At 54.6% G+C, this 22961-nt stretch overlaps 1 protein-coding gene across 10 annotated transcripts in view; it reads left to right on the top strand.

Annotated features, from left to right (window-relative positions):
• Positions 1-22961, top strand: part of MYT1 (myelin transcription factor 1) — a 69980-nt gene that overhangs the window by 18626 nt on the left and 28393 nt on the right. For 5 of the 10 annotated variants that reach the window (XM_032257060.1, XM_032257057.1, XM_032257056.1 and 2 more), the window contains 7 exons: positions 1535-1635; positions 9775-9829; positions 10825-10855; positions 15912-15974; positions 16346-16593; positions 18703-19596; positions 22203-22337. In XM_032257060.1, coding sequence (XP_032112951.1) covers positions 9775-9829; positions 10825-10855; positions 15912-15974; positions 16346-16593; positions 18703-19596; positions 22203-22337 — 1426 coding nt within the window. In that variant the 5' untranslated portion in view covers positions 1535-1635. Of the gene's footprint in view, positions 1-1534; positions 1636-3717; positions 3962-9774; positions 9830-10824; positions 10856-15911; positions 15975-16345; positions 16594-18702; positions 19597-22202; positions 22338-22961 lie in introns of all 10 variants that reach the window. The other 5 variants (XM_032257062.1, XM_032257055.1, XM_032257061.1 and 2 more) reach the window with 5 other exon arrangements.

Raw genomic sequence — 22961 nt, 5'->3', positions numbered from 1 at the left:
AAGAGCCACCCAGAGAACCCCATGCCCCGTCTTCAAAGCGTGAGGCATCCTCCCTGGCTGGCAGAATTACTGTTTGTTCACGTACGGAATCTTCCGGGATGTTTTGCCTCCCTATGCCCTGCATCCCTGTCATAGAGTTGAGAATTTGGTTACCTGGTGGGCAGGCTGGGCCCTCTCAGAGGCACCTCACACTGGCTCAGTGCAGATGAGAACCCAAGGGGCCTCGAGATCTGGGGTTATGGGGAAACCCCCGCAGCTCGCTCCTCACTGGTCCAGGCACCGGTACGTGCAGTGGGAGCCCTGTCATCTCAGTGATGGCCTGCAATTTTGTTACAGCTCAATTAGGGGAGGCACATAGTAGGTGCACACAGTAGGTGCCGAATCTAAGAGGTTTTATTCATTCCTCTGAAGACCTTGTATTACGCTGTCTCCTTGACGACCAAATCTGCTTTCCTCTGTGTTATGCTCTGGAAGGTAATCCGAAGCCCTTTAATGGGATGGAAGCATTTCCAGATAAGAAGAGGATGCTGTGGCCAGAGCCACAGGGCTGCCTGAGGCCAGGAGTGGCCAGAATCCTAGAGAAAAATTGCATTTGGGGATGCACATCGAAATGTGAGGAAAAGGAAGAAAATGGGTGGGAGCAGTGTGCCTTCAGCAGAGCCCAAACTCACTTCCGAGGCGAAGCCAGAATGCAAGAATATTCATTTCCTGTTTTTATTGTTGGTTACTTAATGACCTTCCTTTGAAATGCTGCAGTTATGTGGAAAGCAGGTTGTCATGGAAACGGGGAGTGACGGGCAGGGAATAGGTACACAATGCATTTCTTTGTCACGTCCAGCTGATGCATTCAGCCTCTGCTTAGACACGGGAATTTATGTGAGGAATTAAATATTAACTGGAGGCATTGCCCTGGAGAGAGGCAGAAACACAGGGTGAGAAGGACGATGAAAACCAGGGCAAAGAGCCTGGTGGGGCCCCCGGAGTCCTGCGGGAAGCAAAGCTGACTTGACGCCATGCGTGGATCTCACTTTCTTCCATCAGTGGGCTCCAGAGAAGTTGTGCAAAACAATCTGCTTTTTCAAATGAATATGTACTGTGCATTCTTCTGAGGAGCAGAAGGATCTGCTTGTAACGTGAATAATTACTCCTTAGCTCATTTTCAAAGTTGGGAGATTAAATGCCACATTTTCTCAGGTGGGTCTCAGCTGCCTTGTCCCAGCACTCTGGTGGGCATGGCTGACAGTGGGAACCAACCACCTACCAAAGGCATGTTGAATGAACAGCACCAGAGCGGGGACAATGGTGGAGGACTGCAGGTGCCGGAAGGCTCTGTGGAGGCGAGAAATTGTTTCTTGTCCCTGGAACAGCCATGAGCCATGACCTTGTCCGTTGTTCCGTTAGATTTCAGAAAATAGGGATTGAATGTATGATGTATGAAAAGTGCCCCAAGCCTCTCACTTTTTCCTCTTGAGCCAGTGTGGCTGGCACCCACCAGGCTTTCCTTTTCTGAACTTGTATCTTTTTAAACCCTCAGAAAATGAGTTCCGGGGTGAGCTGCTAAATCAGAGGTGGACACACGGAGGCAAGGCCAGCAGCTGCAAAACCTCAAGACCCCTCCTGGGCAGACCCTGCAAGGTGAGGCACTAGAGGGTGGCCCCTGTCCTGGGGCTCCACCCCGCGGTTGCCTGACAAAGCCTCTCCTCGGCCGCAGGCATGAAGCGTGGAGGCGGCTTTTGGTCTGATCATCACCAGAGTCCAGGTCAGGTGAAGGGTAAATGGGACCAGGGTCAGCAGTGATCTGGTAACTTTAAAATTAAGGGAAGAGGCCAGGCGCAGCGGCTCACGCCTGTAATCCCAGCACTTTGGGAGGCTGAGGCGGGTGGATCACAAGGTCAGGAGTTCAGGACCAGCCTGATGAACATGGTGAAACCCCATCTCTACTAAAAATACAAAAATTAGCCGGGCGTGGTGATAGGTGCCTGTAGTCCCAACTACTCAGAAGGCTGAGGCAGGAGAATCCATTGAACCCAGGAGGCGGAGGTTGCAGTGAGCTGAGATCACACCACTGCACTCCAGCCTGGAAGACAGAGCAAGACTCAGTCTCAAAAAAAAAAAAAAAATTAAGGGAAGAAAAATGACTCTGAGCAGATCAAAACTAACATGTGACCCCAGGCTGGGTGTGGTGGCTCACGCCTGTAATCCCAGCACTTTGGGAGGCCAAGGCAGGTGGATCACTTGAGGTCAGGAGTTTGGGACCAGCCTGGCCAACATGGTAAAACCCATTTTTACTAAAAATACAAAAATTAGCTGCGCTCAGTGACACATGCCTGTAATCCCAGCTACTCAGGAGACTGAGGCAGGAGAATCACTTGAACCTGGGAGGCGGAGGTTGCAGTGAGCCGAGATTGTGCCACTGCACTCCAGTCTGGGCAACAGAACGAGACTTCATTTCAAAAAACAAGCAAGCAAGCAAGCAAACAAACAAACAAAAAAACCCCCACAAAACTAAAATGTAAGCCCAGAGTCTCACTTCCCTGCTTTGAGGTATGAGCACATCTGGGCCCCGTGATGTGCCTGAGCAGCTGTTCTCTACTCACCTGGCTTTTACCTGGGCAGGCTGAGTCTCTACAGGATCGGACAGCAGAGTTTGCCAGCAGGAACTTATGAGGTCTGTTGACCTTGTTTTGATTTTCCTAAGGGGAGGCAGATGGTGCACGCCCTTCCTATACCTTCTCAGAATGCGTGATGGAGGGGACTCCCCCTGGGGACAGTCCCAAACTGTGATGTCACATGTGCTTACAGCCACTGTTCTCCACCAACCCTCTGGTTCTAGAACTTCCCACCAATACTCTCTGGTGAGGCCAGGTCCACTCATAGCTGGAAGTAGAGGCTGACAGTGGCTTAGGGTGCAGCCCTTCCCAGACATCAGATTCTGCCCTCTTGTTTTCTTGCATGTGGATGCTCTCCAGCAAGGACCCAGCTGTGATGCAGGGACTCAGGGCTCAGGGACAGTGATGGCCTAGGGTGTAGGCAGGAAGGGCTGTGCAGTTACAGTGGGACCTTCATTTGAGGGTGCTTGTATTTTACTCTCAAGACCCAACCTTTTTATTTTGAATCTGGTGACGAGAATGTACATTTTAATGGGTCTGTTATAGATACCTTGTTCAGCATCTCTGGTCATATTTTGGCTCCATAGGATTATCCATGCTCTGCTGATCCACAGTGGAGCCTGAGGCACAAGGAAGTGTCTGTCATATTGATCCTGTCTTTATTTAAAGTTTTGGTATTTTGTTTATCATGTTTTTTTTTGGCTTCATGTTGATGTTTCTAAATATTGAATTAAAATATTATTTATCTTGATCGTCGAGTTTTTGGCCTCATTCCCCTCACACTACCACAAGCCCTGAGGATTCACATAGAGCTGTCCTGGCATGAGGTCATGTGACAAGCTACTTGATTTGAGGACAGGGGCTCTGCATGAAGTGTTATCTACAAACATCTGACGCCACGTCAGGGGTGGGTAGGAAGATTTTTGTTTATCCCCCGGCCCCAAGTACGACAAACTCAGAGAGTTTGGGACCTGCCATGGATGACCCATGGCTGTTCAAAGTGCAGGTTCTGTGAACAAAGCCATGGCCCCATGCCCAGGTTCTCGTGGCATCACCGGCTCTTTCATCACTGCTCTGTTTGAGAGTCATTTTCCTTTATTGTTTGCAGATAGGGCCCGAGTTACTGCTCTGAATAGAGAAGCTAAGATGAAGAGTATGCCAGAGAAGGGGAGAGGATGAGAAAGGGTCGACTGCCCAGAGGACAGTGGGGCTGGTGCAGGTGGCGTCTCCTGACTTAGGGGCTGAGGAGGGTGGCAGCACAGGTGATGAGCCGTGGCCACAGTGCGAGAATGTCACACAGCCACAGCAGCACCGGATCAGCCTTCCAGAGGCTGGCTTCGGACAGGAGACAGGTGAGGTGAGGAGCCCGCACGGGAGGGCAGCGAACCAACACACCCTGTGCAGGGGACCGTGCCAGCCTGTGGCTTGCTCTGAGTTCAGCACCAGGAGTGTGGACAGCTCAGGGCCGGTTGGAAGCAGCTGCCGGAGTCAGGCGGTTGCCGTCAGCGGGGAGCGCAGGCGCTGGCGGTAGCTCCTTAACCCCCGTCTTGCAAAGATTCAGTGGATGACTGAAGAGATATGGAATCGTGAGAAAGGTCAATTGCACGACCAGGGCGACGGGGTAGAGGCTCCTGCTAGGGAAGGAGCTGCCGCTGGGTGTGGCCCTTGCCTCACTTGATGTTGCTGGAGTCCGCCCTGGGTGGGTGTGAATTCCACTTATGCTGGGGTTTTTAACAGATGGATGCAGATATGGCTGCTTCACCAGGGTACCCATTACGTAGGCATAATTCTTAATTTGGGAGTGAAGTGAGCCAGTATCCCATGCTTAGAGGTGTCAAGAGAACCCCTTCTCAGACATGCGTTAAATAATGCCCCATGGAGGTGCCCTTTCAACGCCCTAAGGAGGAGGCTGGTGTAATCTGCTGAATTTGCCAGGAGAATTTCAGAATTTCAGACATGCAACAGGACATCACCCAAAGTGGAGACAGAACTGTCACTACAAGGAACCAGGGGGTGCTCCCAGGGGGGTGCTCCCAGTGGGGCGCAGGGGTGAGGGCTCGTGGTTTAGCCTCAGAGACCAAGAGAGTGGAAAGCAGGATGTGAGCCAAGGTCACCGACTTCCTTTGTCTGTGCTGTGGGCTGAGCTGGCAGGCAGGCGACCCGCCCCGGATGCTTGGGAGGGGAACGAAGCAAATGCTTGAATGCTGCTCCGAGATCGCGAGTGGGAACGTGCACCTTCCACAATACTGTCTGCTGTAATGGCTTCCCAGTGGTGACAGGGAAGTTGGTGCTGCCCTCAGTACATAAGTTAGAGAAGAAAACAGGTCAGAAGATGGCTCTGTCCATCTCCCCTCCCCTCACTGCCGAGAAGTGAAGCTGAATGTGGTGTGAGGCACTGTTGGAGCCGGGCAGGGTGGGCGATGGCCAGCTTCTGGCCCCCTCCTCTCCCCCAGGTCCTTCTGGGAAGGGGCTCCCTGTGGTCCCTGGGGCTCAGCGGGTGCTCTCCCTCTTCTTTTGTGTCTCTGGGAGGAATACCTTCATGCAAGAGGCTCAAGCGTCCCACCAGGACACCCTAACCTATGCAATTTTATGGATTTTTAAGAATAGTTGTAAGTCCATCCTAAATCTCTAGATTTGCTGGCTGTCAGAGCCAATTTTAAATAAAATGAAACACTCATGTGTCTCCTCCTCTAGCCCAGAGCTGGGGTAAATGGTCCCTGTGGTGTCAGAATGCCTGGAACCCCCCAACTCAAGGCCCCCACATTTGGCCTTGTGTAGCCCCTCTGACCATGGCTCTCCACGTTCCCCAGCCCCAGGATTTCAGAGATGTTTCTGCCTGTCCCCATGTATTCATTCATCCACCCATCCTTACATGATATGCACTGAGCAGCTTTCTGGGGGAGAGTCAGTGACCTTAACACCGTGAATGCAGGAGCTCATTTCAGACTGAGAAGAGGACTGCGAGGGAAACAAGCAGGCACAGGGTGGGGACTTCGAGGGGGTGGAAGAGGCAGGGTGCTGGCCACCCACGAATGCTCCCAGGCCCACCTCTGGAGTGTCTCCCACCCCAGATGTCTTCGGGTCACTCCCTATCCCTACCTGGCTCTCAAGCCTTAGCAGCTCCCTCTGCCTTGGGCTCTCCCCTCACGCTCCTTGCCTCCTCGGAGTGACGTACAAACCTTGGGGTGCCAGGCTGGTGCCCCTCAGGGCCAGGACACCCTCCTGCCGGGACCAGGCTTCAGTCAGGATTCTGTCCTTTGACCAGCCCTGGGCCAGTGGTACAGAAGGGTTGTGATGGGGGCTGAGGGAGGGGGCTGTTCAGCCTGGAGGACCCTGGGAGGAAGCACGAGAAAGGAATGAAAGGGGCAGAGAGGGGCAGAGAGGGAGTGAGTGACTGAGCAAGGAGAAATGGGCGTCCCTGAGCTGGGGCCGGGGAAGGGGTGGGCAGTCACAGCCTCTGGGGGCGAGGGTGGAAGTTGGCACAAAGCCTGTTGGGCTTCAGTGGAAAATCCCTGGCCCTGACATCTTTGGCAGTTGAGTCCACCATTTTCCCTTAGAGATTAGACATGAGCGGTTTGCTTCTGGCTATGTTTCTGGTTCTTTTTCTTATTATTTTTTGAGACAGAATCTTGCTCCAGCCCAGGCTGGAGTGCAGTGGCGCAATCTGGGGTCACCACAATCTTCGCCTCCTGGGTTCAAGTGATTCTCCTGCCTCAGCCTCTCGAGTAGCTGGGACTACAGGTGGCTGCCACCACGCCCAGCTAATTGTTGTATTTTTAGTAGAGTCGGGTTTCACCATGCCTGCCTTGGCCTCCCAAAGTGCTGGGATTACAGGTGTGAGCCACCACACCCAGCCCTGTTTCTGGGTTCTGAGTGCGTTTCTCACAACTTCAGCCTCTGAGTCCAGATTGCTCTGCAGGTTTCCGGACTGCTTACTGCATTTGCTTTTTTTTGGTTCCTGAGTTTGTAAACACCCAACTCAGGGAACTCTGTTTTGCCAAGGGCATCATGCAGATGAGTCTGGAAAAGGGGCTGGTCTTCGTAGCATGTCATGGTGACAACTATGTGTACATATATCTGTATTTCCTTTTTTCTCTTTTTGAGATGGAGTCTCACTCTGTCACCCAGGCTGGAGTGCAGTGGTATGATCTAGGCTCACTGCACCCTCTGCCTCCTGGGTTCAAATGATCCTCCTGCCTCAGCCTCCCGAGTAGCTGAGACTACAGGCACATGCCACCACACCCTACTAATTTTTGTATTTTTAGTAGAGACGGGGTTTCACCATGTTGGCCAGGCTGATCATAAACTCCTAAGCTCAAGTGATCCACCCGCTTCGGCCTCCCAGAGTGCTGGGATCATAGGCGGGAGCCACCGAGCACAGCCAGAACTACGTGTATTTTCAAAAGAGCTTACATGATTAATCCTGACTTTACTAAAAAGTAACATAAAACAGAACAAAGCAAAAACACAGTTTTGAGGAGACTGCTTTTACATGGTACTAGGGAAGCAAGTTAAATGGATGGACAAAGAGACGATTCTCTTGGGTTAATTTGGCAATATACAACGTATTTGCATTTGTGAATTATTCTCCTCCCCATAGTTTTCCTGTTGAAGGCAGAACTATTGAAATATTAATTAGAGCCTTAAGACATGTTCGAGCTGGCAGAATGAAGTTGGCATTGGAGCAACAGAGCTGAGGTTCTTGAGAGAGATTCTGGCCCAGCAGTGAGAGTGGGCAATGGGGTCATCCTGTCTCAACAAAGGAAACTTCACCCTCAAGGGGAGAGGGCACTGGGTTATTTGTGGGTTGTACAAAAGCAGGGACCTGGTTGGCTTGTGTTTGGAACAAGTAAAGTGTGTTTTAAACATCAATGAAAAATTGAGGAGTGTTTAATTTTCTTCGCATCATTGAGCTGCCCTTTAGGGCACAGCTGCCACTGTGTGGGTGGGTGGAAGGTCTGGGGGGCTGCCGCCCAGTAATCACCAGGATGAGCCTGGGTGGTGCTGGGCACATGGCTGCCGCCATACCCACTCTCCATCTACATCGGGGTCCTGATCTTGTGGCAGGAGGAGAGCAGAGAACCCACCTCTGAAGTGCTTTGAGTTCGTTCAAAAAGTGACGTAAATCAAGCAGTGTCAGCCGGCACTGCTGGTTTCAAACAGCTCAGAAACCAGTGTTCCAAGTCACCCAGCTCTTATGGATTCACACTCATATTAAAGAGCCTGTTTTTTTTCTTCAGTAGTTCAGTTTTTTCCCTTTAAAAATCAAAGCTACATGCATCTAAGAGAAATTCTTGCTTATTGACCAGTCAATGCAGATAAATTGCAGATGTAAGGTGCTCAGCAGAGGAAGAGACAGAACTGTCAGCTTCATCAATGGGAGCTCACAGTTTGCAAGCAGCGCCCATTACGCATCCCTGCAACCCTTTCTATTCTCTGCTCTTTGAATAATTTATCTGCAGGAAATCCAAATTGCCCAGGCACGCTTTAACCTAGCAGAATGCTTGCCAATATCCTTGGGAAAACTGACAAAAAAAATAAAGCCGTAGATTGCATTTCAGCTGAGTGTGGGCACCACGCAATCAGACACATCAGCCCCATTGTGCATCCTGCAGCGGAAGGCATTGCGCACGGGCTCAGAGCAGGCGACATTTGAAGGCTCATAAATGTAATGAAGTCCCTGTGACACCTGCTCCTCTCTTCACTTTAAATGTGAGCCATTGGTCCGTGGGGAACCTCCGCTTTGAAAATAGAAATTGTAGTAATTGTCTTCTGTCCCACTGGAAGGCTGTAATGAACGCACGGCTCATAGCGCTGTACTCTGCAGCCCGGAGTGGACAGGTTGCATAAATTACCCAGGGTTGATTTTTCTTCCTTAACAAATCACTTATATCACTGTGTGTTAGTGCTGCTGTTGGGGAGGTTCAATTTGCAAATTTCGTCTTCCTAATTGGGGGAATTCCTTTTTCTTTCTTCCCAGGTGGTACTGTAGACATTTGTCTCTTGCTGGCTTTCAGGCGCTAATGCCCCATTTAAGACGTGGGGGCTTCTGAGCCCCCTCCTGCTGCCTCCCTTCCTTTCTTCTACTACTTCTTTCCACACCCCTGCTTTCCCTTTGACAACCTCGCACATGGAGCTCTGGCTGCTCTGGTGTCTGTGGCCTGGGACAGGTGTGGATTTGCCGCCTCCCATTCCTGACCACAGGTGATGGTGGTGGAGTCCGGCGTTGTCCTCTTGGGCTTCCCGGGGTGTATGGAGCATCCCCTGTCCAGCTAGAGATGCCCTTCCCCACCTGGCATAGCTCCTTGAGAAGGATGTTTTGCACAGCATGGAGGGTGTGGGATTTACCTGTCTGCCCAGATTTGCCATGGTGACACAGGACTGGGATTCTGTGTGTGACCCTCACCCCCAGGCATGTCCTTTCTGTGATTGTCACCTTCCTGGGGGCTCCTCCTTGACTCCCTTGCAGGACAAATGCTGTGGGCAGCATCCCCATGGAGGCTGGTCACACTCGGGGATCACAGGTGGGGAGGGACACTGATGGGCTCAGGCAAGGCAGCCAGGCCCTCGAGGCCAGAGAACATATGGGCTGGGGCTGCTCCAGGCTGCCTGTTTCTCATGGGATGACCCTAGTGTAGGAGGGGCATTGAAGCCTTTGCTGTATCGGGAAGAAAGGGCCCACGGGAAGCTGTGCTCTGGGGACACGTTGGGGTCAGAAGCCGCTGGATGACCTGCCCTGCCACGGTGGCTGAGTGTGGTAAGAGGTGGGCGGTGGGTGCTGCTCCGTGTTGGGCCAGGAGACCCTCATGGATAAAACATGAACTTTCCTAAGGCTTCTGCGGGGCAGGGCCCACACTTCAGCACGCGTTGGCAGGTGCACCCAGGGGCGGCCGGAGGGCACGGTGCACTGCAGCCTCCTTGACAAGGGCTGGGACATGCCGATGGGACACTTCCAAGCCGAGTAGAGGGTCCTTCCTCCATAGTTTCCCACCTGCTGCTCCTGGCCCCAGGCCTCTCCTGTCCTGCAATACCATCCTTGTCATTCTGCGCCCAAAATCACCTTCACTGTCAAAGCTTGAGACAGAAAATGGCCACACTGATGGTTCTGTATTCCAGAGGCACTGGCTGGGTGTTCTTGTTAATGTCGTGGTTTTTTTGCTTGCAGATGAGCTTAGAAAATGAAGACAAGCGAGCTCGCACCCGATCCAAGGCCCTGCGAGGTGAGTGTGGCCCTCCCCGCCTCCAGGGCTGTAAATGCCACTGTCTTCCTCGGGCGTGCAAACCCCTACCACACATGTGCAGAGGTGCCCTGGGGACCTCGGGCCTCTGCAGCCTCTTTCATCCTCAGGCCTGCTGAGCTTTGAAGCTGGCATCTAAGAGGGCTGCTGAGGGGCCTTTGCCCCAGATGAACCTGCCTTGAGGGCAGAAATGTAGAGGCAGACCCAGCTCCATGGAGTGGGAATGGCAAGGCTCAGTTACGAGACTGTTCTGTTTGGAAATGAGAGGCTGCCAGCCTTTCATCACCAGCCCCCATCCTTCCCAAGGGATCAGTCTTGGTGCTGATGGGGAATAGGAGGGTGCTGGGTTGAGCCAGCGGTGCAGTGAGGGGAGGGGGGCTGAGGCCTCGCTCACCCTGCTAGGATCTAAGCCCTAACCCTTGGCTAGACTTACCTCCCTGATACATGGTTGGGGGGGCTCTTCCTGTTGTGACCCACGCAGTGGCCAGGAGCTCCCAGCATCTCAGGTGTGCCTGCCTGGTCAGCGCCCTGTACGTCTTTCCAGCCGTCACTGAAGGACCAGCTGCTTGGTCCAGTTGTTCTCTTCTCTGTCCAGCTTGATCTGGTGGTTTGTGTTTCCTGCCAAAAGCTGACTTCTATCTGCAATTAGAGAAAGAGATCCCATCGCTGGCCCTGAGGTCCCAGAGATCCTGTCTGAGGTGGAGTGTCTGTCCCATCTGGCAGAACAGCCAGGCTGCTCAGGGGGGCTTTTGGGGTGAGCATCAGGCTGGAGGGAGCAGCTCACTCTGTTGACCTTGGAGGACTCTCTGGGAGATCAGGACAGGGTGAGGGCCCCAGAAAAACTGCGCAGGTCTCTGAGATTGTCTCCACTTGTCTTTGGCAAACCTCTTGGCTGTTTAACTCGGTTTCTGCTGTTAGGGCAATGAGCCTTTAAAATCACAATTCCCATGTTTTCCCTGTTTCTCTCTTTTTCCCAGGAGCCCCAGAGACCACAGCTGCAGACCTCAGGTAAGGAAGTCTTCCTGTTAGCACCAAGCATTGTCTACGCACCTGTGACCCTGGAGATATCTTAAGTGTCCCAATCGGGGTCTTCTTGGATTGACCGAATGTGCCTGGTGAGCCCCTGCTTTCCTTAAGGAGGCTGCCTTTCTCCTGGCCATGCATCCAGCTGTCTTGGCCCCATCTCTACCCTTTCTCACCTCTGACCTGGCCACAGCACCACGGTGGGGACACAGATGTGCTTGTTCCTGGTCACTGCGAGGACCTGGCCTGTCACCACGGTTCCCCAAACCAGGAACAAGCTACTCTCTTTGCAGACTCTTACAAATGCTTCTGTGTCAAATGGTCGGAGGCCCAGGTTGGGGATGAGAGAAGAGAAGAGGGTCTCCTGCATCCTGAGTCTTCCCTGGGCTCAGGATGCAAACAGCCGTTCTGTGTGCTGATGATCTGGCTGGCTGAGCTCTCTGTTTTCTCCCTGCGTCTTAGGGATACAGATTCTCAGGGCAGGGACCATCTCTGTTCACATACAATTGAAGAGTAGATGGCTTCTGCCAATCCAGGAAATGAGAGGCCTGTAGTTTACTTTGTAAACCTTTCGCAGAGGTGGGACAGAGGGAGGCTGTAACTTGGAGATGAGGTGGAGGGCTAGGGGAGGGAGCTGGGTGCTCCAAGCCCCAGGCTCTGTGTCGGTCACAGACGCTGTGCCTGCCCGGTCAGAGCCCTGTACCTCTTTGCAGCCATAACTGAAGGACCAGCCACTTACATTACAGCCACAAGCATTACAGACGATCTCTGGGAATGTCATGGAAGCATTGCCTGGTGTGTTATCACCCCGTTTGTGAAGTGGGGAAACCGAGACTCAGGGATTCACCTTCACCTAACCAGAAGGGCTGAATCACATGGGCTACTTGCTGGAAGCCCCACCCTGGGTAACAGGTGGGAGAGGCGGGGTGGAACCTCAGCCAAACCAGGTCATGTGGCAGCACTTGCGGTCAGCGTCCTCCGCACCCCTGGGTGCTCCCCAGAACACGGTCCCCCAAAGCACAGGGGTAGGCTCCCTGGAAGGGGGACACTGTCTGCTTGGCCAGCCTGCTGAGGAAGCAAGATACTCAGAAGGGCCCTGAGAAAAGGGCAGAGGAGGTGCCGGTGGCATTTGCCCGGAGACATGGTGGAGACGAAGACGGAGACGACCCCGGGTGAGTGTGCAGCGGGTGAGGCACAGGAGCTGAGGAAACTCCGGGCTTTTTGGGTGACAGATGGAGTGTGGAGGAAGCTGGAAAGGCAAATACAAATGGCTGGGTGCTCCCTTGTAGCTTTGAAACAGCAGAAGGAAAAATGACTCTCAAATAGATGTGTTTGTTTTGAAACATTCTGAGAGGACCTATCCAGCCTAACTGAGGGGGTTCTGTGAGCATTTAGATTTGGACACCCTCATTAGTCTGCGCTCCCAACCTATTTACTTGGTACTAGTGAGACTCAAACTTTTTAACGGAGAAACTAGGGGGAAATATGTTGACATCTAGTGTTCCAACGACAATTTATTCAGCAATTTTTCACGGCTGAAAAGTGACGCTCAGAGGAAAATAGAACAAAGACGATGTTCCAAGGAACCAAATGCTTTCTGCACGGAAGGCGCCATGCGTTCCTGTGCTCCCAAACATCTGTTGGCCACGTACTTCACGTGGGCATGCCTGTGGCTCGTGCTGGCTGACTGTGCGCCCAGCCACAGCGGCAGCATTTACACCACAGAAATGGGCTGATGATGCTCTCCCTCCCAAAGACCTGCGTACCTGCCTGCCGTGGGTGCTGACTGACAAACAGATGAGGCCTCTGTCCTCGTGGGGCCCACACTGTGGCTCCTGGAACAGGGAGCATGACCCCCAGAGAAAACCCACTGCTGTGGCCTGTGAGAGGAGCAGTCCGTGGCATGGCATGAGCTCACAGTCACCTTCAGGAACCCCTGCATGCAGGACTTTCTCTATGGATGAAGGACTTACACTCAGAACTTCCCAGCCGCAGTGCCCCCAACCCCAGCTCATCTCCCCACCAGCTCAGAGAGACCTCCCAGGAAGACACTCTGTTGGTTGTTTACCAGGTGAGCTGAGGAGAGGTCGGACCCTGAGCTGCTCTTCCCGACCTTGGAGCCCACTGGGATTTCCGTGTGCCCTGAATCTAGCACTCCAAGTGCCTGAGCTGCTATTCCCGACCTTGGGGCCCACTAGGATTTCCGTGTGCCCTGAATCTAGCACTCCAAGTGCCTGAGAGAAGAAGTGGTTTGATGGGATTTCCTTTCACCCCAGTGGAAGAACTGATGACATTTCAGCTTGTATTTTCGTCTGGGTCCATCTGTCGTCACATGGCCTCAGACAGGCTCTGCTGGAGGTTAGGGTTGGGGTTAGGGTTGGGGTCAGCATCTTTGAGAACGCCGAGCTCAGGGCCACCTCTGAGTTCAGAGGGAGAACACATCTGTGTCCTGACTCCCTGTAGCTTACCCTTCCCTTCTGGTGCTCCTTGAGTTGTTGGCCAGTTCCCAGCCAGATGACAGGAGGGAGTGGGGGGGTCTTCCACCTGCCCCAGGGGAGGGAGGGAAGGCTGTGCCTTCAAAGGATGGTAGCTGAAGCATGGGGCCCCAAGCCGGGCTTCATCTCCTCTCCTGACTTGCCATCTTCAACGCCAACTTTTCCATTGTGGGTTCCTCAGAGCCACCCTGCAGGTTGCCAGCTGAGGGGTGACTGTGAGCCGCACCCTCTTCCCAGCCTCAGCTGCACCCTTTCCTTGCATCTCTGACACCAGCCCCCATCGCAGGTGGGGAGTCAAGGCTGGGAAATTCCCTCCTCCCGGAGAAAGAGGCTCTGGAGTCCTGGAGCCCTGGTCACCTTCCTCTCCCTGCAGCCCCAGCCATAAGCACCCAGAGGAAATCAGTGAGTAAGAGCTGGAGTGCTTGCAGGCGAAGTAGCAGGGCTGGCATCTGTTGGGGTAACACCCCTGGAGGCCCTGGCTGGATGTCTGGCCCACTTGGCTGTGAGGTAGGGAGCAGACGTCTGCAGGGTGTCTAGCATTTCCAGCTTCCTGTCCCGGAGCGGCCTTGTCAGCTCCAGGGCTCACAGCCCTGTCTCACGCCCTCTGAGTCTGGGGCTGGAAGGTGCAGGACCACCTTTCTGGGGACCGGACTCTTCTGAGCTGAGGGTGATGTGTTCAGGGCAGGGCCAGTCTCCCCAGGCCTCAGTGGCAGCTGTCACCTAATTTCCTGATTAACTCAGTGATTTAATCGACTAATTGGGACCTTAGCTTCAAATCCGCAATAACAAGGAGCTTTTTGTGAAAAGCTTCAAAGCTAGTTCTCGAAAGAGTGAAAGCAAGTGTGGGCGTGGATTTTAGAAGAGACGGGAGGCGGGGAGGAGGTGGCAGCAGCAGCAGCTCCCTCAGTTCCGAAAGGGAATCTGCAGTAGAGTGTGGCCGGCCCTCCCTCTCCCTCGTCCTCCCTCCTCCCTCCTTCCTGCCCTTCCTTTCTGTCTTCTCAACACTCTAAGCCAGCACTAAGGTCAGCCCCACCCTCGAAGGCTGCAAGGAATGTCTGCACCTCGGCTGCTGTTGAGCCTGGGGATGGGGTGAGGCCGGATTCTCCTGACTGTTCTTCCTGAGGTGGTCGGGGAGCGCAGCCTGCAAGGCCAGATGGGCCCCACGGTTGTCTGCAGTCAGGCCTGTGGTCAGTCAAATTGGAAACGATCAGAGGTGTCTGAATAGAGGTTGGGATGGCGTTCTTTTCCCTGGGTCTCAGGTGTGGGGGTGCCAGTCCTTTCCTTCCTGCCTTCACAGGCTCTGGAAGATGTGCTTGTGTTTTGGAAAGAGCTCAGGCTCACAGTGTCAATCCTGTTAAAAATAAGGTACTTCCATCTTGGCCAGGAAAGCCTCTGTCTTCCCACAGAGAGTGCAGGCCTGCCCCTCCCGCCTGCCTTAGGTGACCTTGCACGGGCGTCTCCCTTTGTAAGCAAGGGCTTACAGTGGCAGCTCCTCGCAGTCCTTCAGTGGCGCCAGAGCCTGATGTGTGGTCAACTCTGGCCTCACACTCCACACCAGCCCCTGTCTGGCCACTTTGCCGGAGGCTGCCGTGGGAGCCATGGTCCTACTGCTGTGGTTGGTTGGCATAATCAATACTATGCTCAGAAGCTTCCAGAGCTTCCTGCTGTGTTGGTTATGTAGGGTGGCAGATGATGGTTAAGGAAGAGAAACCCCTGCGTGTCCTGGGGGAAGAGATGCAAGAGGGTCAGCGTCACCCTCCCCAAACCGCTCTCCTTAGCACAGCCCGAGTCCTCCACCAAGGTGGACGCTGTCAGCTCCTGGTTCATTAGCCCTCCTGGGCTCATTTTCCTCCATGGAAGCTGTGACCCTCACCAGCTACAGGCATTGGGGTGGAATCTTCACCACCATCTTCGGCTTGGGCCACAGAGTCCTTCCTGCCTGGCAGTCCCAGCTCAGTGTGCTGGGGCATGAGGGTCGCAGCTGCCAGGGAAGGCAGAGGCTGTTGCCCTCGATGGCCGCGGGTCTTACAGTGTTAGTGGTGGCCATGGGTCTTACAGCGTTAGCGGTGGCCGCGGGTCTTACAGCGTTAGCGGTGGCCGCGGGTCTTACAGCGTTAGCGGTGGCCGCGGGTCTTACAGCGTTAGCGGTGGCCGTGGGCCTTATAACATTAGTGGTGGACACAGAGAAGGCCAACTTTTGTGCCTTGGGCGTGAGTCCTCTGTAGAGAGGGGTGCTGTGTTCAAGGCCCCTCAGAATGTCTTGTGTCTAGCCCTGGAACCCTAATGGCAGCCGGTGAGATGCCCGCGGAGCAGCTGTCCCAGAGACTCTGGCCTTGGAAATCTTGCTCTTATATATACAGACCTTTACTGAATACTTGTAAAACTGTAATGAGCCATGAATTTATTTGAATGAGGTGAGTTGTTAAATTTCAGCAAGCTGCAAGCAGCATTCTGAGCTGAATTGTTCAGCGGTGATCTGCTCTCTGGGGTGAGGTCTGGGATGGGCCCTGAGATCTGAACCCCATCGCTTTATTATTTCCCCTCAGCTGCCCCACCCCAGGATGCACTGGCTCGGGACACGTCCGGGGCAAGTACTCCAGGCACCGAAGGTAAGAGGACCCTGGGGTCTCAGAGGTTCCTGGGAGTAGATTTGGAGCCTTCCCCTGCTCCAGGCCCTTTTGCGGATAGAGAACCTTCCGTCTTTGCCCGCGGCTCACGAGGACAGGCTGCTGCCCCTCCTGCGAGGCGGCCTCCTCCCATTCCGGCGTGGAGGCCAGGGTGGCCATGGGCACACCATGTGGGGGCAGACAGATTACCGGTCCTCCCACGCTGCACTTTAGTGTTTCTGTCCGGGTCCCCTGCGAGGACTAGATGAGTCTGTGGAGGAGGGAGAAAGGACCCTCTGGAGGGGCTCATGGGGTGGCTGAGGCCTCGTGTGGCCCTAGCCTGGTCCTCTCCACTGCCTACTCCTCCCTCCCAGTTTACAGAGCTGCCCCCTGGCCAAGAAGAGGAAGCTGGAGGGTGCTGAGGCTGAGCACCTGGTGTCCAAGAGGAAGTCGCACCCCCTGAAGCTGGCTCTGGACGAGGGCTATGGTGTGGACAGTGACGGCAGTGAGGACACTGAGGTGAAGGACGCCTCTGTTTCAGATGAATCGGAAGGAACTCTGGAGGGGGCCGAGGCTGAGGCGTCAGGACAGGAGGAGATTCATCGCCCCGAGCCAGCTGAAGGTGCTTTGTCGCTCTTTCTTCTCTGAATAAAGGGCGCTTAGTGTGGCCCTGGAGAATTGCAGCCTGTGAGTGGGGAGGGGCTTACTCTGGGCAAGAGAAAGCCCGTCCTGAGAACAAGGCATGTCTTGTCCCAACATGTGCTGGGCTTCCTGGGAAGGAGGTCTGCCATGGTGTTTGTGGGGCCCATGGTGTGTTTGTGTGTGAACACTGTGTACGTAGGAGGGAGGTAGGACAGACAGACTCAGGGCTGTGAGTGTGTGTGTGTCGGCAGGTGGGTCTGCATGCATAGGAGAGAGACAGACAAGGCTGTGTCTCTGATCTGTAAGCAGGGAAGGAAGGGAGGGCCTTAGACTGGCTCTCTGTTCGGCCTAGCCCTCTGGGAGACCTGCCTGGGAGCAGGGGTGAGGGGTCTGCTTTCCCCTGAGGCGCTCACAGGCAGATGCCAAGGAAATACCTGAGCTTGAGTTTCAGGTGACTGGGGACCAGGTGGGGCCTCTGAAAATGGGGTGCCCGGGGAGGCCAAGAGGGGAAGAAGGAAAGCAGATGAGTCCCCCACTTCCTGTGGGGTCGACCAGGACTGCCATGTTGGGGCACCCAGCTCTTGGCGAAAGCGGGTGAAGTAAGTGCTTGGGCCCTGGGTTCCGGAGGGAGGGGTCTATACCCCTGAGAGCCTTGGCACATTTGTAGACCTGGGGTCAGACGAGGCCCAAGGTCCACCCCACCCCTTCTACCACCCAACACTCCCCAAGCTTCTGCAATGGGGAAGGGTCTGAGATGGATTTTAGAAGCAAGGCCAGAAAGGGTCCCCAGCCTCCGCTCCCTGTGGGGCTCTGAAGTGAGAGTGCTGCCCCATGGGATCAAGCTAACCCTAGACCCCAGGTAGAAAAGACACAAATGTTCTTGCTTTCTTACAACGAAGAGTATCAGCCTGGGCTTGGACTTTCCCTCCGAAGCGGGTGGAGGGCAGGGATGGCCCCCACTGCTGTGGGGTGTGCTGGCCCGAGAGCCCCGCTGACAACCCTGCAGGGCCTGCGTGTAGTGAGCACCTACCACATCTGAGTTTACTTTTGTTTTTTGTTGTTCTGAGAGAGTATCACTTTGTTGCCCAGGCTGGAGTGCAGTGGCACGATCTTGACTTACTGCAATCTCCTCCTCCCAGGTTCAAAGAATAGCTGGGACTACAGGTGTGCACCACCACACCTGGCTAATTTTTGTATTTTCAGTAGAGACAAGGTTTCTCTATGTTGGCCAGGCTGGTCTCAAACTGCTGACCTCAGGTGACCCGCCTGCCTCGACCCCTTGAAGTGCTGGGACTGCAGGTGTGAGCCACTGCGTTCGGCTACATCTTAGTTATTTTGGTTAAAAGAATTAAATCTAAGTCCTTTAAAAATATAAATTTATTTACTGCTTTTGTTTTCTTTCTTTCTTTCTTTTTTTTTTTTTTTAGACAGTCTTGTTCTGTGGCCCAGGCTGGAGTGCAGTGGTGCAATCTCAGTTCACTGTAACCTCCACCTCCCAGGTTTAAGTGATTCTCCTGCGTCAGTCTTCTGAGTGACTGGGATTACAGGTGTGTGCTACCATGCCCAGCTAATTTTTGTATTTTTAGTAGAGATGGGGTTTTGCCATGTTGGCCAGGCTGGTCATGAACTCCTGTCCTCAGGTGATCCACCCCCCTCAGCCTCCCAAAGCGCTGGGATTATAGGCGTGAGTCACCATGCCATGTCTTATTTACTGCTTTTATATTGTGAAATATATATATTTTTAAATCGGATTTGCTGTTTAAGCCCCATTGCATAAAATGCAGGTTTATCTGGTTTGGAAAAGTAAATGTGATGGTAGAGGAACAGCAATAAAAAGTATCGAAGTCATTCTCACTTTAAAAAGTACCTCATGGCTCATGACCTGCCCCCTAAAATATATTCACCATGATTTCTGGATTCAGGCAGAAGGGTTGACAGAAACCCCCATACCAAACCCTCACTTCTGGAGTGTCGTGTTTCCTGGGCTCCCGTATCAAGAGTGAGGGGTAGGTCAGGGCGTGTTGAGGGCTGGAGACATGAGGGTTCCCACGTGCCCTCTGGCCCCCATGTTGATTCTGCTTTTGTGCAGGAAGGAGCCCTGTCAAGTCCCACTTTGGATCCAACCCCATCAGCAGCCCCACTGGCTCCTCCAAGGGCAGCTATAGCAGCTACCAGGGAATCATCGCAACTTCTCTCCTGAACTTGGGCCAAGTTGCTCAAGAGACCCTGGTGGAAGAAGACTTGGGCCAGGCAGCCAAGCCAGGTCCTGGCATTGTGCACCTGCTTCAGGAGACCACTGAGGGAGCTGCCAGCACAGAGGGTGAAAAGGGCCTCTTCATCCAGCCAGAGGATGCCGAGGAGGTCGTCGAAGTCACCAGCGAGCGTTCCCAGAACCTGTGTCCCCAGTCCCTGGAGGATGTAGCCAGTGAGGAGTCCAGCAAGCAGAAATGCATCCTGAGTCACGAGGAGGAGGAGGAGGAGGAGGAGGAAGAGGAGGAGGAGGATGAAGAAGAGGAAGAGGAAGAAGAGGAGGAGGAAGAGGAAGAGGAGGAGGAAGAGGAAGAGGAGGAGGAGGAGGAAGAGGAGGAGGAGGAAGAGGAGGAGGAGGAGGCAGCTCCTGATGTGATCTTTCAGGAGGATGCCTCCCACATCTCTGCCCAGAAGGCCCCTGAGCTCCGGGGCCCAGATTCACCCAGTCCCAAGCCTGAGTACTCTGTTATTGTGGAGGTCCGCTCAGATGACGACAAGGATGAGGACACCCACTCCCAGAAGTCAACAGTCACTGACGAGTCGGAAATGCACGACATGATGACCCGGGGAAACCTGGGCCTCCTGGAGCAAGCCATTGCTCTGAAGGCTGAGCAGGTGCACACAGCCTGTGAGCCGGGCTGCCCGCCTGCCGAGCAGAGCCAGCTGGGCCTGGGAGAGCCAGGGAAAGCAGCAAAGCCCCTGGACACTGTGCGGAAGAGCTACTACAGTAAAGGTAGGGGTCGGGGTGGCCTGGTCCCGCACACCCATCCTTTCAGCCTGCCCCAGGTGTGCAGGTACAGGCTAAGAGGCCTTACAGGACAGGGGACTGGGGGAAGGCAGAAAAGCAGACAAAGGACAAACACATAACACAGACTGTGGTTAGATACTGAGCAAATGGGCTCCTACACTGCTGCACATAAAGCAGTCCGGAGAGAGACGCAGAGCTGAGAACCAGGTGGGAGAGAGGAGGTGGGAGGGACAGTGACCCAACGCGGTGACTGGTCACAGCAGCATCTGCTTTCTGGAGAGGGTGGGGACTGTCCCGTCCCTGCCACCCTGACGCACACTTGTGGCAGGGATTGTGCTGTGACAGAGCCCACTGTTTCCGACAGCCATGCTGGGTCATCCTGACCCTCTTATTGGGTGGAGACCTGCAGGCCGATGTGAGGGCTGCCCTGGGCTCCTCAGCGGGAGCAGCCTGCCACTGGCTCTGCATCTGCCTCTGGATTTGGCCCTAAAGCACGCAGGGCATAGGGGAGGCATCCCGGCCGTACTGAGTGCCTGATGTTGAGGTAACGATAGACAGGGAGGGCTTCTGGGAGTGGCCTGGAGCCGGGTGGCATGGCTGGGCAGCAGCTGGGAGCTTGGAGTGCTGAGGTCTGAGGATGGACTCTGAGTAAATGGTTGTGGCCTTCATTGTTCCTGGGGTGTCAGGGTCTGGACAACAGGCTGGCTCTGCTCTGCACACTGCCCGTCTCAGATGCCTCCTGGGGACAGGGGCCTGGGGTGCAGGGTTCCGGGCTGGCCGGGGGCTGCTCCTTTGGTGAGCCATGCCAGGGAGGCCAGGCCTTGGACAGGTCAGCTTTGGCCCACTGGGCCTGGTGCGGGGGGCCTCCTGCATGTGGGCACCTGGCCTCTGCTCTCCTGAGACTGGAGCTGCCCTAATCTTGGTCTCTTTTCCCTGCTTCCAGTCCTTCATCTCTTCTCCAGGCGGACGGGGCAGTGGGGGTTCTCAGTGCTCTTCCAAGAGTCCCCTCCCCCTGGAAGGGTTAGCTAAGACCAGGTCAGGAACAGATGAGGAGAGAGAGCTGGGCTGGGAGAGGACCGAGGTGCTGGAGCCAGAAACCAAAAATGGAGGAGACACCGACTCGGGCCAACCCTGGGAAGGTGCACTTGGGTCTTGGGAGAGACAGACTTGAGTGAGATGGAACTCAAGGGGCATGACAGCCAGGCCAGTGGAGATATGAGGGGTGTATTCTCTGGGAACCCCCATGCGTAAGAGACAAGCTCAGGGGAAAGACACTAAGGGGTCACAGGTAGGGACGTGCTTTCAGGGTGAGATGGACCCAAGGATGGCCTTGAGGGGAGACCCTTTAGGGCAACACAGACTGCGGGACAGCTCTTTGGGGACCCAGATTTAGGTCAGCACTGTCATGCTGCGGCCTTGTGTGGCCATGGGCACAAGGAGACATAGGCTGCAGGTAAGACTTAGGGACAGGTGGCACAGGCCCGATGTGATTACTAGCTTGGGCCACACAGCTCATGGCAAAGTTTTGTGGGATACATATAAGGCACACAAACACCAGGTGACAGCCCTAGGCCCAGGCGTTTGAGGGTCTCAGACCTGTGGGACAGGCATAGGGTGACCCAGCAGGCTTCCTGCCTTCAGGAATAGATTTTCAGTGCTTGGACCCAAAGGGACACAGGCGGCCAGGCTGAGAACACAAGGCAGAGCTGCGTTGGGCTGTGTTTGCGCAACGTGAACGTGTGGTGGGTGGAGAGTGGGACTGGCTCTGAGGACTGATGACACAGCTGCAGTGAGAATTCTGGACAGAGGCTGGGGACAGGGTGGCAAGCCCAGGAGACAGACAGGTGTTGGGCACGGATTCGAAACCCCTCAGGATACCCCTGCCTGTCCACATGGGTAGAAGTCTGGTTTCCTGCTCCCTTGAACTTGGGGCAGCAGAGCAAGGGCTCCTTCCCTTTGGAGCCCACTGCTGGGGCCCTCCTCTCTGGGGTGGGGGCTCTGAGTTTGGCTCTGTGATCTCTGTACCCTCCCAAAGGGGACAGCGCGTCTAGAAGGTGTTTCACTGAGACGTCCGCTCTGCTCTGAGGGTCCTCTGTGTCCCTGCTGGTCCCCACACGCTGCAGTGACCAGCCTGGGCTTGCAGGGCTAGATGAAGTCAATAGCTGAGATTTGGGTTTAAGTTTCTGCCAGACATACATTAGTCATGCAGCCTTGGGTGAGTTACTGAACCCCTTTGTCCTCTTTTTGCAAATCCCAGGACATCTCCTGGCAGGAACATTGTCAAACGCCTTGACCTCTCTAGGCAGAAGGCTGACCCCCGATGCCCCCGCGCTGTCAGAGGAGAGAGGAAAGAGGCCTGCAGCTGTCCTCGGGGTTGCTCTCCTTAGAACACTGCGCATCCTGTTATTTGGCATCGTCAGGGCGGTCCCTTCAGGGTCACCTCATGCGCAGCCCCAGTCCTTGTTCAAGCTCACCGGCAGTCTTGCTTCCCTTCTGTCTGGACAGCCAGAGAGAAGGTTCAAGCTACCCCTGCCCCTCGCGGCTCACCACCCAGCTTCCCTGCTCTAACTGATGCAACTCGTGTGTTTTAGATCCATCAAGAGCTGAGAAGCGTGAGATCAAGTGTCCAACACCAGGCTGTGATGGCACTGGCCATGTCACCGGCCTGTACCCTCACCACCGCAGCCTTTCTGGCTGTCCCCACAAGGACAGGATCCCCCCAGAGAGTGAGTAGCCCTGTGCAGCGTTAGCCCTAGCTGTGAAGCGGAGGCTGCCTCTGTGGTGTGTGGGCGGTGTCTGTGGGGGCGTGGCCTGCCCCGGGCCGTAACCTGTCCCTTTGGTTTGTCCAGATGCTCACCCTTACGTCTCCCACCCACAACACCCCCTGCTGCCCACAAACCACCTCAGCCCAAACTTGAGCCCTCTGAGGCTGGGACCCTACAACCTGGGTCACAGTCCCAGATCGAGGGGAGGGGACAGGCTGGTGTCAGCCACCTGGGGAAGGTAGAGTTCTTGCAGCAACCTCTGTGCTCTGAAAGCTTAGAAGCAAACGCTTGTTCTTAGTTTTAGTCTAGAAGCAGTAAGTGTGAAAATTAAAAAAGGAGCAAACCACAGAATGAGAGGTTTAAAAGCTGAATCTGGTTTCTGCCACAGGTGGGAGGGAACATAGTGGTGGGGGTGTGCATGTCTGCAGGCTCTTGGGGGCTGAGGGTGCCATGCGTTGCTGCCCTAAATGCTGTGTTCCCCAACTGCCTACCAAGCAGCAGCCTTGGACAGGGCTCCTGCGTCCTTCTCGGCCCAAGCTCCCCTCACACAGCTGGTGCTCCCCAGATTCTCTGACAACCTTGGCT

Source organism: Sapajus apella, unplaced genomic scaffold, assembly GCF_009761245.1.
Source record: "Sapajus apella isolate SASKATOON/1434 unplaced genomic scaffold, GSC_monkey_1.0 scaffold96, whole genome shotgun sequence".
NCBI classification, from domain to species: domain Eukaryota; kingdom Metazoa; phylum Chordata; class Mammalia; order Primates; family Cebidae; genus Sapajus; species Sapajus apella.
The sequence above is the reverse complement of the archived record's forward strand: the minus strand, read 5'-3'. Positions and strand labels throughout refer to the sequence as shown.